The sequence below is a fragment of the Triticum aestivum genome, chromosome 2D (genome assembly GCF_018294505.1).
Source record: "Triticum aestivum cultivar Chinese Spring chromosome 2D, IWGSC CS RefSeq v2.1, whole genome shotgun sequence".
Lineage (NCBI taxonomy): Eukaryota > Viridiplantae > Streptophyta > Magnoliopsida > Poales > Poaceae > Triticum > Triticum aestivum.
Window position 1 is genome coordinate 136,098,770 of NC_057799.1, and position 16,926 is coordinate 136,115,695.

A 16,926-nucleotide genomic window follows, 5' to 3' on the forward strand; every position below is an offset into this window, starting at 1 on the left:
TATTGGGCTTCATATGATGAATTACCATAACGTAACCCGGCCCCTCCTGGACGGGTTACGCCAGTAGTTATATCCCCAACAAGTTCGATAGCGAAGGGTCAAAATTTCATCTTTTTCAAGGAGTCGCATAAGACTTAGGATGAGTGGCAAGCAGGTGATAATGGGCCTATGAGCTATGGCCGGTTGAAGGAATACGATATTTAGGATGGGCCACAAGATTTAGATGTTGACCTCACATGACATAAAAGTTATTTTCATTTATTAATGTTTTATGGGTATCCATTGGGTTACCCATGGGCATAATTTCATACCCATGCCCTACCCATATATTTTGCGGGTATGGATACCCATTACCCGTGGGTACAAAATCTCTTCAAGTCTTGCCCATGCCCGTTGTTTTCGAGTAGGGTACCCGCGGGTACCCATACCCATGGGCAAAACTGTCATCCCTATTCTTTATCAGCATAGAGGCCGTCCCGTGTGGCCCTGGCCTTTTGTTGTTGTTGTTGTTGCTGCAAAGACCGGGAACTTTATTGATCAGTTAACAGTGTTACAGTTTACAACCACAAGTCGGTTGAATGCTCCCTCCCCGAATGTATAGCCAAGAAATCTGCAACCTATTTTTTGAGTACGACTAATCTTTACCAGCTTCAGCTCCGTTCTTCAGGAAAATATCTTTGTCCGGTGATATTTTCACGAACTACACGGAAACCTATCAAATGGCTACACCTTCAAGACAAAGGAGTACTCAGTGAAAACCTATCCAAATTAATCGCTTACTACCTAGTGACTACATCAGACCGTTTATATATTATTTTTTCCAAAAGAAAACACCCCAAACTTTGGGGTAACGGTGAATTACTGTGCGCTCAATGGCGGAGACAGTGGGGACTGGCAGGAGCCATGGCTCCTATACCTGTGTATATACTTGTGTCAGAAAACGTCTTATATTAAGTTATGGAGGGAGTATATGCTTGTTTAATGTTTCAATCTCTCAAATTTAAGGGAAAAACATGTATTAGTGTGATTTGGCCCCTGTTATCAAAAGTTTGAGCCATTTGGGCTCCCTCATCTATGATCCTGGCTCCACCACTGCTGTGACCCAAAAAAAATTGGCAAGCCAAATCATGTAGAGTACATCGTAGTGCTTTAGGTTTGAGCAATAGGCTGCATCACCAAAGACACCAAAGTCCTGTCCCTTGATTCTGTTTGGAATCAGCATATTGCAGCACCCTGATTGCCGAGCAGTATGATCGTTCCTTTTTCAGAAATAACCTTCATTAAAAACAGCAAAATCACATCTCAGATCACTGTCTGCAAACATTAGCAGGATGAACGCCTAAAAAGGTGGTATAAAGGGGGTAAGAGAGATTTAAAGAACATATTGCTGCCTCAAATGGATGTCAATATATATGGATGTGTAGATAAGGGATGTCGATAAAAGTCAGCCATTACAAGGAAAATCACATTCTAGTATATAGAGTAAGGCTATAGCCTATACGGAAGTGGACCATGCTAGTTAGTACTCCCTCAGTCCCTTTGTTCACAAATATAAGATGTTTTGGATGTTTCAATATGGACTACATACGGACTGAAATGAGTGAACAAACACACTAAAACGTGTCTATATGCATCAGAAAAAAGTTAGAACATCTTATATTTGTGAATGGAGGGAGTATACAGGAAGGGTATTGCAGCGACCAACAAATTGCATGTCGCAACCTTTTACCATTTGTTTCTTTTAGAACATTTAACATTTTTTTACCCGGAAAAGCGGGAGAGGCTCCCGCGGTAAACTTCCTATTGAATTATGGGGAAAAAAATTGGATAAGCATGTACAAGAACCTTTTAATATTTGATAATAGTGATGATATGACCAGATGGTTCAAACAAAAAGAGCAAATCAAAAGGCAAATGAAACAACTTACCTGTTAGTCTAAAAGTTGATCATAACACTGAATTAGCCAACTGCCATACAAATGACTACTTAACAAACTAGCTTGCACATGTTTCTTCAGCAGTCACTGCGATCTCAAAGTTTGGCCACCAAATTATTTGCCTTCCTTTTGGCATATTCATGAATGACGGTAGCTGTGCTCTCTCGATGACGCAGATAGAACTCTGCCAGCAATATTCTATTTTCTTCAGGCGTGAGATCACCATTCTGACCCTGTAATTGAAACTGGAGATAAAACGCTGCAAGTTTACAAAGGGCTTACAAGCAGTTTTGTGGTCATCAATTCCCTTACTTGAAGGTAACTAAGCAGCATGGTCAGAGAAAATAAATGCATGAAAGCACACATGCAAGTTTCTGTATTTTTCAACGCAGAAGATGGTCAGACAATCTTTTAAGTTTATTAATGAGCTGAAACTTAATGGTGCCGGTGACAATTCAAATCACTCTGATACACACCCTCAATAATCTAGATTGAAAAGGTTGTTACATGTTTGTAGGCGAGTTTGGAGTTTAGGTCAAACCATAAGTACAAACTGAATTTGGTGGTTATGCTTTGTGTAATAAATTTAGTAGCAACACTTGAGACTTGCTATGTCTAGCTAGAGGTACGCAGCTTACTCACAAGCCTGCTAAGAAGCCAGCTTATCCAGTTTATAATTTATAAACCCATTAAGCTGGTATGCGAGATGAGATGCATAAACCATCAGGTGGATCTAATTAACTCAGACTGCACTACGGCCTCTGCTATCTCCAATTATCTCAAATGACTGAATCAAATTTAGGACTACAACTAAAAAATAACTGACAGTATGGTCCTAGTTTAAGTTAATGATGGTGACCAAAACAAACTTAAGATGAGTCAAACATGTTCTTATCGATGCGCAAATGGTGATGTATACTATAATCATCATAAGAATCCATCAAATGTAAAAGTTGGAATCAAAATAGGTGGTGGCAGGTGCTTTCTCGTTAGAAGGTGACTGTAATTCTGAAGCAGCCTTACGATAGCAGGCGAAAATTTAATGTTTGGCCGTATCAAGTCTTATTTCAAGTTAAGAAGTCTTCACAATGGAAAAAAAATTGTACTTACAAGGCGGGAAACTCTATCATAAACAGCATGGTGCATAAGGATTCCAGCTGCAACAGATACATTAAAAGAATCCACCATGCCTTTCATTGGAACACTACAGTGCATGTCCGACAACTTCAGAGCGACGTCGCTAATACCCCTGTCACAGAATAATTACTTAATATCCACCCTTAACTGTAGAATGAAACATTAGCGTACCGATAGCCTTGCAAAGACTTTGCTAAAAAAATGCCTAAACCCATGCGTAAACTTTTCAAAGCATTAACCCATGGTATTCTTTACATGATAACAGCTATGATATTCTAGTTTATAACCCAAGAGCAACAAAAATAATCAATCTGTATAACACATGCGAAAATAGTATACTGCTTTTAGTTGTTGTGTTACAACTACTCTGTTCGCCAACGAACATGTGCAAATCCTCTTGCAACAGGAGATATTCAAATACCTCACCAGAAAGCTGTAAATAGATCTAAGATTACAAAGATTTCTTGCATTAGTAAACAGGTGCCATGCAGATACATTAGAAAGCAGGTAGAAAGCACGAACGCAGGAACAGGAAACTTATTACAGCATAACTGTGGCAAAAGATGCATAGCTGGAGAGAAGGGAGAGAACCTACATAGTCTCATTGCCCACAACGATAGCCGTTGGATGAGACCAATCCATGTCATACACAGAAACCTACAAATCCATCAAGAATATAATTATTTCCTCACACGTTTCAACTTTCAACTATTCAGAGCATCATAAAAACATCTTTTGATGAGAACCGCAATCCTGATGAATCATAATAAATAAAGAAATAAGGAAAAGTTATTGAGAATATGGGCAACCTGCATGGATGGTTGGACGTGGACCATGCACCACAGACATACTACAAATTTAAGGCGTTTACCGTATATCTAGAACAAACACGTCTCCTCTATTTAACTAGCTGCAAAATTTTCTTGTTTCCCTTTGCAGATCAAAACACTTTGTGACAGCAAACAACAAATCAAAGTGCATTAACTGAGATGGAAAATGCAAAGTCTGCATTTATAGATTTGCTAAAGTATATCCATACTGTAAGATCAAGTGAGCGAGAGCAAGAGACTACCGAATCACTTCCCAAACTAGTACATGCAATGCGATAACCACGCTTTTTCAAAGCATCAAAACATTCTGCAGGTGAGCTCCATAGCTCGATGTCCAGCCATTTCTCGGCACCCATACTCACGTGCCTGTTATCTCTATACCTGCAATAGTCAAGAGGCATCTTCATTGACAATATACTAACTTCAATTGATTTATAACTAACTTCTATTGATTTATACTAATGAACTGACATATACTCCCTCCGTCCCAAAATAAGTGTCTCGACTTTGTACTAGCTCTAGTACAAATTTGTACTAAGCTCAAGACACTTATTTTGGGACGGAGGGAGTATTGTGTTAAAGGATGTGAAACCTATGGAGTTTGATACAGATAATGAATATATAATTTATGTGTTGTTCTTGATGCATAGCCTCAAAAAATTTGTCGGGACACCAAATCAATGTAACATGCTAGAAAGTAGAAACTAATATTAAGTGGTATATTTATTCTTGAGTGGAATTCTTCACGTTCATCCGAGTTAACAGCTAAGGAGTAGAAGTACTACTCCAGTTGCCAATTGGCAACCATAAACATGGCCGACCATTATCTTCGTGTGGGATTATTTTTCAACAATTATACAGTGCGACGTAAACCATTTCTTTCTAACTATTTTCCCAGCAATTTGTGTGGTTCAAGCTAATCCTCTAATGAAACAAACAAAATAAAGCGCACAATCCAAAAACTAAGTGTGGACTATTTGTCACCTCAAATAAGTACACACAAGAATACCATCTCACATAAACTACTGATTGGAGAGTAAAAGAGCAAATTAAGAGAGAACAATAACCACAAACTACACTATGGAAATCATTTCATGAGGATTGAGCCTAGCCCATTCGATCCCAAAACAGTGCCGAAGTTCAGATCAATTAGAGTCATCCACTCACAATATGTCAGCTGATTTGGCAACTAATCGCAAGTAAATACCGAGATACTGTAGCATTTTGGGTTCCTTTTCACCTCAGCACCTTTTGTTGTCCTCGCAGGAGATGACGTGCACGGACTGCACGCCGAGCGCGTCGGCGGAGCGGAACGCCGCGGAGACGTTACCAAAGTCGGTGAGGCCCTCCACGACCAGGCAGACGGCGTAGCTCCTGCTCTGGACGGCGCGGCGGATCCGGTCCCGCCGCGGCTCGAGGATGTACGGCTCCAGCACGTCCACCACCTCCTGGCTGGTCACCTCCACGCCCCCCGCCCCCCGGAACGCGTCCAGGTAAGGGAACCACCTGCCCCGCCCCGCCGCCGGGCCGTCGGCGTCGGCGCGGCGCTGCATCTTCATGAGCCGGCCCATGCGTACGCCGACCGGGGAGGTGGGCTTTGGGGCGAGGAGATGCTCGACGGTGTCGACGCCCTCGTAGGGGTCGGCGTCCGCGTCCGCATCAGGGGCAGGGGCAGCGGCGGTGGAGAGGGTGGAGGCGCGGAGGAGATGCCCGGAGCTGAGGTGGAGGCCGAGGAGGCGGAGGGGAGGGTGCCGGGGTCTGGAGCATGCGGGGAAGGGGGCGAAGGCGGAGGCCAGCGAGGAGAAGGATAGCGTTCTAGAGGCCATTGCTGCGTGGGGTGCTCGTTTCGGGTTTTGGTTGAGGGTTCTGATTTCTGAACCGAGACGCGAACGGAAGAAGGTCAAGCCTCCTGTGACTGTGAGAGGCTGCAAAGCATGAGAATCAAGCCTGGCCAGATGGGCCGGCCCGAGCCGGCCTGGGCTAAACATGCCTGCACGGCACGTATATCATACGGGCCGTGGCGTGCTGCCCCATTTGCCCCCAGGTCGAGGCACGGCCCCCTGTATTAAATGGGCCGGACCGGAGGCACGTTTGGCCCGCTGGCCAGCGTATTATCCAACCTTCTAGGCTATTTTGGGCCTATAGTCAGCCTACTGGGCTGCACAAAATAAAAGAAATCAGGAAAGAAATTAACGGGTCGTGTCATGCTTGCACACGGGCCTAACCTCCCAGAACAGGCATGGCAGCGGATTGGCAGTGTCGGGTGCCGGCACAACCAGTTTATAACAGTGACGGGTTGAGCATGCGTGCTCACGGGCCGACATGTGGCCCATGACCCATCTGGCCAGCTATACATCCACGCGGCCGGGAGGATGAAGGGAGCTCCTAACCGGTGCTCTAAGCGCCGGTTGGCGCTCCATGAGCTCGCAGACAATGCATAGCAGGCTGGCCCAACACCTGCTCAAAAAAAAGAAAAAAGGGCAACGTGAAGGAAAATAGGGAAAGCTGAGTTTCGACCTCTGCATCACACGTCTTTTTTTGTACACTAACGCAAGAACCACTGGGCCAAATACATTTTGTTGTTATTCTAATCGAAAGAAGTACTCCCTCTATCCCAAAATAAGTGTCTTGAGCTTACTACAAATTTGTACTAGAGCTAGTACAAAGTTGAGACACTTATTTCGGGACGGAGGGAGTACTAGTTAACCTTTCTTTTAGTGGAACATTAACATAAATCCGAAAATTAGTTGAAAAGTTCATTTTTTTGAAAAAAAATCATTGGTTTTGACAACTAGTTCATCAATTTTTGTAAAAGTTCACAAAATTGAAAAGAGTTTCACCGATTTTGAAAAAAAATTAATTGATTTTGAAAAAAGTTCATGGATTTTTGAAAAAAAGTTCATCATTTTAGAAAAATGGTTCACGAAGTTGAAAAAAAGTTCATCAAATTTGAAAAAAAGTTCATCCAATTTAAAAAAAAATCATCAGATTTGAAAAAAATTCATCAAATTTGAAAAAAGTTCATCAAACTTGATAAAACTAAGTTCACGCATTTTCAAAAAACATAAAAGAAAAAAGAACAAAGAAAAAATGAGGAAGAAAAATAATAAAGAAGGAAAAAAAAGAATATAGAGAAATCGCTTCTTTTTGTACCGTTCTATTTAAAGAAGGAAAAAAGAAGTTACATAGTCACAACACGAAAGGAAGCCAGTTGGTTACCTCACTCCCTAATAAACGTAGAGGTTGGAAGTTTGAAACTCAACGGGTGCAAGTTTTTTGCAGTATTACCAAAAGAAAAAAAAAGTCTAAATGGGCCGGCCCAGCGCGGTGCGGGGGTGTGCGCCAATTTGGCTGAACCGAAGAAACGGGCGCCTTAAGCGCCGTTTAGGATTACTCAAAAAAAAGCGCCGTTTAGGATTTGCCGAGGATGAACGCCTCTGCTGCTGACGTTTTGAGAAAGGTAGCATGTACTCCATACTCCCGCTACTCCTAAATCGCGTGACATAACAACCTCGCCTAAAGGTCACAAATTTAAGAGAGGAAATGACGATGCAGATACAATGTGTATCTAAATTTGAAACACCCCACATAAATGAACTACAAATCTAGCTATGAATCTGTACTTACCAATAAAGGGAGGACTATTTCTGCCCGTCTGTCATGCTTTTTGCATAAACCCCTTGTAGTTTCTTGAAATCAACTCACGGTCATGTTTTAAGTGAGTATAGAAAAATGTTTTGCTTTTTTAGGAAACCCTCTGATCTTTTCGTTAATCAACCCGCGGTCTTGTTTTAAGTGAGTCTAGAAAACGTTTTGATTTTTGTATGACCCCCCTGATATTCCTGTTAATAAACCCGCAATCCATCTAGAAAATAACGATATTTTTTGGTAGATTCAAATGCATTTTTAAAATACCCATATCTTTTAAACCATAACTCTAATTTTGATATGTTATGTATAAAGGTTGATTAGAAAAATGTGTAGAATCTGAATATAATATTTTTATATGAGTTAAACATTTTCAAAATACTATCTGAGGTGCAACTTAATCAATAGCGCATGATTCTTTTTTCTTTCATATATGTGCAGAACCGGATTGAAAATCAACACCTCAACAAAGAGAAACGAAAGAAACCATCTATATCCACGCATGAACGCCTCGGCAAAACCTCGCGGGAAAGAGAAGAATATTTCTCATCTTATGCAGAGAGAGACACCTTAGAATTGACCACATTCAAACAGGTTGTGATTGTGTGAGCACTAGGGTCACCGTCACCGAGGTTGGAAAGCGGGGTAAGTGGCAACACAGATGAGATACACGTGGATCTATTGGGGGTCTTGAGTCATGATTATTGGGTTAGTGTGCGTGGTATTTTTTTTTCTCTTGTTGCAACGCACAGGCTCTTTTGCTAGTAGTGAATATGGCTGGTTAGACATTCATGTGAATTTGGTCTATTAACACTATCAATTTTGAATTTGCTATGCGAACTGATAGATGGTTAGGAGCCCACCAGGGTTCCAAGTTCTAAACTTAACATCGAGGCTCATTTCCCCGATTTTAGGCTTCTAATGACTTCGTTCAGTGGGACAAGATGCCCGTCGACTACTACAGGCGTAGTGGTGACTTTGTCGATCTTAAAATGCACGATCAAACAAATCAAGTACAAGTATCATCCCGTTGTGAGCCATTGTTGAATTATCCTCTGTAAAAGGAAAATGAAAATAAAATGGGAGGAGTATACCCTGCATGTAGTCATCTCCTGTGTGTGAGAAATGTGACATTTTATTTTAGTCTGAACAATGTGACATTTTTTTGAGTCTGAACAATGTGACATGTAGAAAAGCAGACCAAATGTGCCCCCAAAAGTAGCGGGCCGGTCCATCTGAAACATGTAATGGGCCAGCGAGCCATCAGCTATGCTGATCTCTGAGCCCAAGTTCAAACTGGCCTTACGTGGGCTTAAGCAATACGCACTCGTATGTCGCCAAAGAAGAGAACAACTTAGACTCGGAGAAAAAGAGAACAACTTAGACTCGGAGAAAAAGAGAACGACTTGATCATCATAGTTTTGTGAGAATGATTTTTTTCTTGTTTTTTGGTCGTGCCATGAGATTAGAGAGTTTTCTGTCCTCGCAGATCCGATTATTCGGATCTGATGAGTTTATGTTGCTCTGTCAAGCATTTTTTGCTGGTCTGATTCTTTATGGATGTGAAATCTTTCATCGACACGATGGTGAAGATATAGTGATTCGACGACCTGCATTTCTAGGGGATTATCCCCACTCCAAGTACGTTCATCGATAAAGGCTTCCCATCTTTTTGGATGAGCGACTCAAGGCGCTTTAAAAGATCATCTCTATTCCTAATGGACGAGTTGGTTGAATAGTTCCCCCACTTTCGTCTGTTTTTTTTTGACTGGTTTTTTTTCGTCATCCTCCCCCACCCTCACCCCATCCCACGCAGCCAAAAAAAAACCCAAACCCCACACAAAAAACGCTTCTCTCGATCACATCTCGATCTCCGAAAGAGCTTCGTTGCCCCTGCCGACGTACGGGAGAGCTTCCTTGCCGCCGCCGACGTACGATCTGCCGCGATCTCGTTCGATCTACCCGCTGCCGATGTACGAGATCGCCGACACCGAGATACGGGATCGCCGCCAACGTACGATCTGCCGTCTCTCGCTGCCGCCGTGGTACGATCTGCCGTCTCTCCCAGAGGAGGCGCCGCCGCGGACGTCCGGGATCACCGCCGCCGACCTGCCAGAGGAGACGCCGCCTCCAATCTCCTAGAGGAGCCGCCGCCGCCGCCGGTCTCCGACGGGAGACGCCGTCGCCGGTCTCTGACGGGAGACGCCGACCTTTGAGGGGAGACGCCGCCGCCACCTGCGCTGAACCCCAGGGCAGGGTGCGACGATCGTCGCAAGGAGTACTTGCCGGCCGTACACAGGTATTCTGAACCTTACCATCCTATTCTCATCATTCACAAATGTGTTCAGATAGTTGTTGCTTGTGTCGTTCCTGTTACTAGAGGAGGGCTCCACTGTGGCCATTCGCCACTCTGCCTGCAAGCTCGACGCCACAGTTTGACAGGGCCAAGGTGGTAGTAGACGATGACGAATATGGCGCCCTGGCTGTCTCAGTTCATGAGATTCCCCTATGGTGGCCGAATTTGTAACACACCAGGCTGCTCCCCTCGTATTGCAAATCAGAGCTAGCTTATATATTCATCCATAGGTCATGGCTGACTCCAAAGGCAACACTCCTCCTGTGCGTGATGGCAAAGCTATGCTACATGATATTATCACGTTATCATATTGCTCACCAAGTCACTAGGCCAGCTTTTGCTGTACTTTTTCTTCATTTTGTTCAGATTTATTTCATGCCCCAATGTTCTGTTATGTGCAGCTATGTGATTTTATTTGAAGAACCATGCAAAGCAATTTGAGATGATGCATATAAAGCATATTCGATTTATTAAGTGTTTTCAAGTATTCAATTTATTAAGAGTTCACTCATCATTGCCGACCGTACACAGGTATTCTGAACCTTACCATCCGATTTTCAGAATAAGAGTTGTCTGTATAATTCATGGTGGTTAAAACAGCAGCATCTGTAGAATTCCCCTTTGTCCATGTTGTACCTACAATTTACTACTATATTTGTAGTGCTACTTCATTTGAATTTTGTAACCAAAATAAATGCAGGCGAGCGATTCAGGGTTATTGTTCGAAGTGGCTATAATATGTAGGGGTTATTGTTCGAAGTGGCTATAATATGTGGCTGCAAACTTGCCGAGGCCAGCATAAGGAGTGATGGAGTTATCTTCTACTTTTATTTGTTCATGTTGTCTCAACAAACTGACTTGTGTTTATGGCGACTTTTTTATGTGTCCATGGATCAGAGAGGATGGATGATGCAGTGGCCACATCAAGCGCCCTGTGCTCGACGACAATGGAAATGCAGTTTCTCAGAGCTAGCAGGAAGGAGGCTGATGGCTTCCCGTTGTAGTAAGAGACAACACACCAGGTTCTATTTCTTGTTTTTTGAAGATCATACTAGGTTATATGTGAACAAAATCTGAACTGTGATTTTTGATGTTTGAGATGTCTATAAGTGTACAAATAGAAAGGCGCCAATTAATTGATCATCAAATTCAGAATAGTATGTGTGCAGTAGCTTCTATCTCAATTTGGTTTTTATGTTGTTTGTGTTTGAATTAATTAGCACCCCATACCATCGTGTTTCTTCAGCCTGCAAGGTGATTAGCACTCAGCAAACTATTGGAAAGATGTTGCTACCTTGTTTTTTTTCAAACTCGACATGCACGTGCAAGAATAGGTATGGCTACATGCTTTCTATATCTATCAGGTTCATAAAGCATTTTGGAGAGGTGCATCTTGTTGGAGAGGTCTGGTATGTATTTAATTGAAGAAAACAAAAGTTTTTGATAGAATAAAGATTGATGAAAATTTGGACTTACTCTACCAGGGACAATTTTCATGATAAATTATACGAAGTTTGTATCTTGGGGACATCTTCATGCCGACTTACGTTAAATATTGGGATATGTCCCCTCATGTGCCAGTTTTGAGATTTTGTTAGAAGTACATGATCTATTCTTAGTTCCTGCATGTTTTTTCACCTTTGTAGATTTGAGTATAACTTAAAGTTCTAGATGCATATAAGCTTGTGAGTTAACTAAAGCTCACTTGATGGTTCTAACTAAATTCTGCAAAAATATGACCATCATGGGATGCCTGCACCAACAACTTTATAAACTGAACTACGTTTTGCTAGATGACTCAAATTTTAGAACGCGGGCATTATTTTTTTGGGATGCAGTTAGCAATAGAATCAAGTCAAGCTGAAAACAAGAGATTGATTGTTCGATATTGAATTTAATTCCTTTCTTGCAAAAGCACCTTATGAGTGAGGAGATTATTCAATATTGTATTTTATTCCTTTCTTTTACCCACTGTTCTATATTGCATGCTTGCACCTGATCAGGTTTCTAACTCAATTCATTTTTGTTAGATCCGTTGATGAAGAAAACCACACATTTCACGATATGATGATTGGTACTTCCAGTTTTGTTGTACTCTCTCATTTGCCTTTGTGGGAACGACACTGCTCTATTGCTTGCTTATTTAAGATCATGGTAATCATTTTTTTTCTAGCCTATGTGTATTCTAATTTTCTTCCCTTTATTTTTGGTGGGATAGTTGGAATACTATGACTAGATATACAATGGTAATGTTATCAGTGTTAGGCCCTTCCATGATTTCTGTGTAGCATGTCTAGACTATCAGCGTTAATTTGAGCCTCTTACTAAATGGAGGGGCTCTGATTTTGTAATAAAAAGAAATGGAACATATTTAACTGGTAGAAAACTGCGTCGCAGCCCCAACTAATGCATCAACTTGGAACCAAGTTCCACCCTCTAATAATCAGGTAGTTTGAGGAAGCATATGATCATCTTACTACTATAAATCCTCAACAACCTCTGCATCTGGGAATGCTGGCAGGAAAGGGTTATCTGATATGGTCATGAATGTTGATTTAACATGAATACTTGCATATATGCCACATGTCACGTGTCAGCATATTTGATCTAATATGATATTTGATTTAACTGTAAACGACTGTTTTTTCACACGATTGCAGCATATATGCCGCATGTCAGCCTCATGGGGATCAAACAGATGAGGAGAAGGAAGCAGCAAGGAAGAAGGTAGAGGAGATGGACACCTGATCTGCAAGTTCCTGAATTTCAACGTTTATTGCGTGTTGCTGTGTTAATATTGGGTGCAGCAATTTCACAACTCTGGGAAGAGCATCTGCTGGAGGGCGTCACCTGCGGCATCACCTGCATCGACCTCTCGCTGATTACCATCCCAAGGATGCGCGACTGACTGGCGAAGCAGGGCTTCAGTGATAAGTTCACCGATTTGGTCGACTCACCGTTCCCTTCCTCTGTCCACGCAATGCCGCTCGTTGTTGTTAGGTTGTTAATTCATCAGGCCCCTTATTGCGCTACATAGTTTGTTCATCTCACATGCCTTCTTAGGAGAAATCATGTACTAAAGATAAGCTATTCTTTATTTACATTTTATTTATTTTGCTTTGGAAATCTTCTGACTACTTGCACGAATTTTAGTTCCTACTTGTACAGTTGCCTGCATTTTGTGTTTGAGAAACATCTGCTGATTAAGTGTAAAATAATACTTGCAAGTTCTGTTTGTTGACTGCGCCATGATAAGCTTTAGGCCTTTAGCTGTACAAAGCTGCTAAAGTAGGTGAGAACCACCTGCAGCTCAATCCTTGTTTTTCTCAACATTGACAAGGTAAAGTAAATGCGGAGCCAAGATCGATTGTTGTAAGCCTTTTACTGACTATGAGCAAGGGGATCTAGAGAGGAGCACTGCAATATGACAATGCCCTTCGTTAGCTCTGATTTTCCCTTTTTGTAACACTAGCTTAGAGGGATTTCTGAAACGAGTAGAAGATTAATAACTTCTACGACATCAAAGATCTCTGAGCTTTTAGAGTATGCAGCTTATTGATTTACTTATCGATTTATTCACACTCTTATCAGATTTGTCTTGAACGTGATACTTTATTTATTGTACTGAACAGTGGAAGCTAACTGTTTCTTTATACAGAATTAGCCTGCACCATTTCTGTATAAGTTCGCCTTGATACCAATTTGCATACTTGCGCTACTAGGGCCTTTGGTCAGTTTGCAACTGGAATTCTAGACACATATACTGAGTTCATGATGGAAATATGCGAGTATTCTGAAGGTTTGGAAAATGTTTTAATTACTACCAGCCGGAATTTGGGAATTAGTCTTACAAAGAGAAGAGACAAGGAAACATTATATGTCAATGGTTCTTTATTTTCCTGTGCAGATAATGAAACTAGCAATTCTGTAATTCACGAGTTTGCGTGAATACGGAAACTTAAGGTAGTATGATAGCATAAGTGAAAATGTTCTTCATTTTATATCTTGGTTCGACCAAACTATATTATATCCTAACGTATGCATGATCAACATAATATTTTTACCTTCTGATTAGCACTACTCTGATAACAATTATGCCTACTATTTAACATTTTGGTGTATTGTTTGGTCTTAGGCATTTTAGTTAAATACATCAATAATGATTTTTTAGCATGCCATCTTCTTTTGCTGTAGTGGAGATGTGTGGTTACCTGATAGAAAAGAAAATGGTGTTTCTAATATGTTATGCTTATTTTCTAGGTGCTTCCACCTTCCAAACTACAAGGTCTGCAGCCTTAGATGAACAACTACAGCTTTATTTGCCCGAGGATGATTTGATTGTGCAAGTAAGCCTACATAATTTCCCTTGTGATTTATATTTATCGGCGAGGTCTCTGTGGCTTGCGAGAAATCATGTATTGACATAAATGAGAAGAACCTACAATAAGTAACTCCACTGAATTTGTGAGATATCTGTAGCCGGTACAACATACAACTTGATGGAGTTTGTTAGATCAACCGTAGAAGTTCTATATGTGTGTTCAGTGCAGATAACTAGATATTATTATAATATTCTCTCAAGTTTAAGCTTATCCAATTAGCAGAAGTCTTGAGAAAATTCAAGACATACGTAAGATGCACATGGACCACGAGTCTTTCAACATGGCAGGGCGCGTAGTGGCATGCGACAAGCAACATATGTTGAAAGAGACCATTGATCACTACTTGGACCTAAATTTTTCCGTCAGTTATTATTGTTACAATCATGTATCATTGTTTTCACCATGTTTGCAAATATTTTTTTCCTCTGACGATTGTGTGCAAGTTTGCAGGGAATCCAAAGCAATGCATAAAGTGGGATATTTTTCTTTTAATTTATGCACTCATGAAATGAGAAAGAACTAAATCAACCAATTTGCAGGGTGACTATTCATTGTTTCATAATTTTATATTCTTCCATGTTAATACTCCAAGATGACGACTTATAATGCTCATATAGGATGGTTGCGAGCTAAGGAAGTGATTTTTGGTGCACCTTCTCGTCTGCTCCCGCGAGCGGCGAGGCGAACCCTAGCGTGCCTCCTCCAGCCTCCCTCCCTCTCTTGCCGGCGTCGGTGGCGGCGGGGCATCTTCCCCTTCCTCATGGTGGGCCGGCGCGGGACGGCGACTCGAAGCGGAGGCGCGCAGTTCTACAGGACGGTGCGGCGGCCGGGCCGGCACGATGGTGGCGTCCTGGGTCGGCGGCGCGGGCGGCTGCTCATCGGGGGCGTGGTGGGGCGTGCCTACGCGGGTGGCGGCTCTGAGCGTCCTGGCCAGATCTGGATCGGGCGGGTGCTCTGGCCGGCAGCCAGCACGCGGCGCGGGCTGAGGCGGCAAGGGCACATGCATGCCTCCCACTTATATTATGCGGTAGGGGTTAGTCTGTTTAGTTATGTCTGAGCGGAATAATTTTCCTACTCAAGAAAACGTGGCAACTTATGTTTCATTAGAGATGGCTTTGTAGCAAATTGCATGATCGAGCGATTCATATTTTTGTCATCAAGTCGTATAATTTGTTTGGTTAGGATAGAAAGGTAAATGCATTGGTTGGTTGCTTCAAGGGTTAATAACGGACACAGCGGACCGTGGCAATGGCTCTGGAGACATCGAATCTGTCTCCTTGGCTTGGGGGCATCATGGTTGGCGCACGCCTCCTCCCCCTTGATAAAGGCCGGAGGATCGACACAAACACGTGGAGAGGGGATCATGGTGGAGAGTGGGCGGTTGGCGGGGGACTCCTCGGCGGTCCGTAGGGAAGTACTGTGAAAAGGAGAGAGGACGCCATGGTGAAGGTGAGGTGGAGGTCATCCAGTTTTAAAAGGAGCGGGCTCCAGCAAGAAATGTCCTGCTACGGTGGGAAACGGAGCGGGAAGGGATGGGTCAGGTAGCAAAAAGAGAAAATGCATCGTAGGGTGGGGTTTTTGTGTTGCTCCATTCATTTGTCGTTCGGGATAATTTCCGATATAAAGAAACAAAAGAGTCAAAGAAAGCATAGAAAATGTTTCCCGTCCGAACAACCACGTATTTCTTCACGAATGGTTTGGATTTGGGGCAGTCCGGACTGTCCAGACGGTTGGATTTCGGAGAATCCGTTGGGTGCTCATTTGATGTCCGAACACGTCCGGATGTATGAGGGATAAATGAGTTTCGGTGTCCGAACACGTCCGGATGTATGAGGGATAAATGAGTTTCGGCCTTGGAGACAACGTTTATCATTTGTTTCCTTCATTTATATATATTATAGCCGGTAGCAACAGACAAATGAGTTTCGGTCTTAGAGACAATCTTTATCATTGTTTTCTTTATTTATATGTATTATAGCCCGTAGCAACGCACGGGCATTCTACTAGTTATTGGTAATGTTCGTACGGTTGAAAGACTGACAACATCATTGCTTCAGTCCAATTGCAGCCTCTTTACCAAAGTCTTTAGAGTATTTCTTCGAGTAGAGATTGATACTGCGAAGGTGTTTTCAAGAAATTTCATTGCAATTAATAATTATAGGAGTTACTTTGTATTTTTTATCTTAGGTTCAAATCAGTGTACCTGTAATTGTTATGAGTATGAATAAAGTTATAGGTGTTTAAAAAAAAGAACGACTTGATTTCTTTTAACTTAATTTTTTTTTGGAAAAAGAGAACGACAGCTGAGATACGGTCTGCATAACGATCAATCAGTGCCTTCCTTGCACAAACTCTCAGCGTCCCGGCCAATACCACACGCTCTGAGTCGCCCGACGCGTGCATGCAAATGCAAGCAATCAAATCAAGCAGGTCGACCGTCGACGTCGATCCACATCGCCGCACACGTACGCTCGCCTGCACTCTACCTAGCGTGCTTATGTTGACCATGCATAACAAACGTTTGACCGCTGCCTCGTCACGTATCGCCCCCACCCCAATGATCGCACGCGCGTAACATGTGTGCTTGCGACGCCTCGATCGCCTGCATCGGGACACACAGAGCCGCTGCTATCCGG

General features: G+C 42.4%; 1 protein-coding gene and 1 long non-coding RNA gene across 14 annotated transcripts; one reads left to right on the forward strand and one right to left on the reverse strand.

Annotated features, from left to right (window-relative positions):
* Positions 1-928: 928 nt before the first annotated feature.
* Positions 929-5,794, reverse strand: LOC123052198 (tRNA (guanosine(18)-2'-O)-methyltransferase). Of its 3 annotated transcripts, none has more exons than XM_044475309.1 (6): positions 5,153-5,794; positions 4,147-4,285; positions 3,670-3,731; positions 3,048-3,186; positions 1,929-2,170; positions 929-1,275 (listed from the first exon to the last, which is right to left on the reverse strand). In XM_044475309.1, the coding sequence occupies exons 1-5, from the start codon at positions 5,728-5,730 to the stop codon at positions 2,033-2,035; spliced, it is 1,056 nt and encodes a 351-aa protein (XP_044331244.1). In that variant the 5' UTR covers positions 5,731-5,794; the 3' UTR covers positions 929-1,275; positions 1,929-2,032. The 3 variants fall into 3 exon arrangements, with proteins under 3 accessions (XP_044331244.1, XP_044331243.1, XP_044331242.1); XM_044475308.1 differs by having other exon boundaries at positions 1,929-2,182; XM_044475307.1 differs by having other exon boundaries at positions 1,929-2,196.
* A 3,574-nt stretch (positions 5,795-9,368) lies between these two features.
* Positions 9,369-15,456, forward strand: LOC123052199 (uncharacterized). 11 transcript variants are annotated; one of them, XR_006424523.1, is made up of 5 exons: positions 9,369-12,062; positions 12,569-12,908; positions 14,169-14,254; positions 14,741-14,830; positions 14,908-15,456. It is a non-coding gene; the product is annotated as an uncharacterized lncRNA (long non-coding RNA). The 11 variants fall into 11 exon arrangements; XR_006424522.1 differs by having other exon boundaries at positions 14,169-14,830; XR_006424524.1 differs by lacking the exon at positions 14,741-14,830.
* Positions 15,457-16,926: the final 1,470 nt, after the last annotated feature.

Excerpts from the sequence above, each read along its gene's own strand:
- LOC123052198 (XM_044475307.1), bottom strand. The coding sequence starts at position 5,730 with ATGGCCTCTAGAACGCTATCCTTCTCCTCGCTGGCCTCCGCCTTCGCC. Across the intron at positions 3,732-4,146 it reads CTAGTTTGGGAAGTGATTCG|GTTTCTGTGTATGACATGGA; the intron begins GTAGTCTCTTGC and ends ATGGATTTGTAG. Across the intron at positions 2,197-3,047 it reads ATGATAGAGTTTCCCGCCTT|CGTTTTATCTCCAGTTTCAA; the intron begins GTAAGTACAATT and ends GTAAACTTGCAG.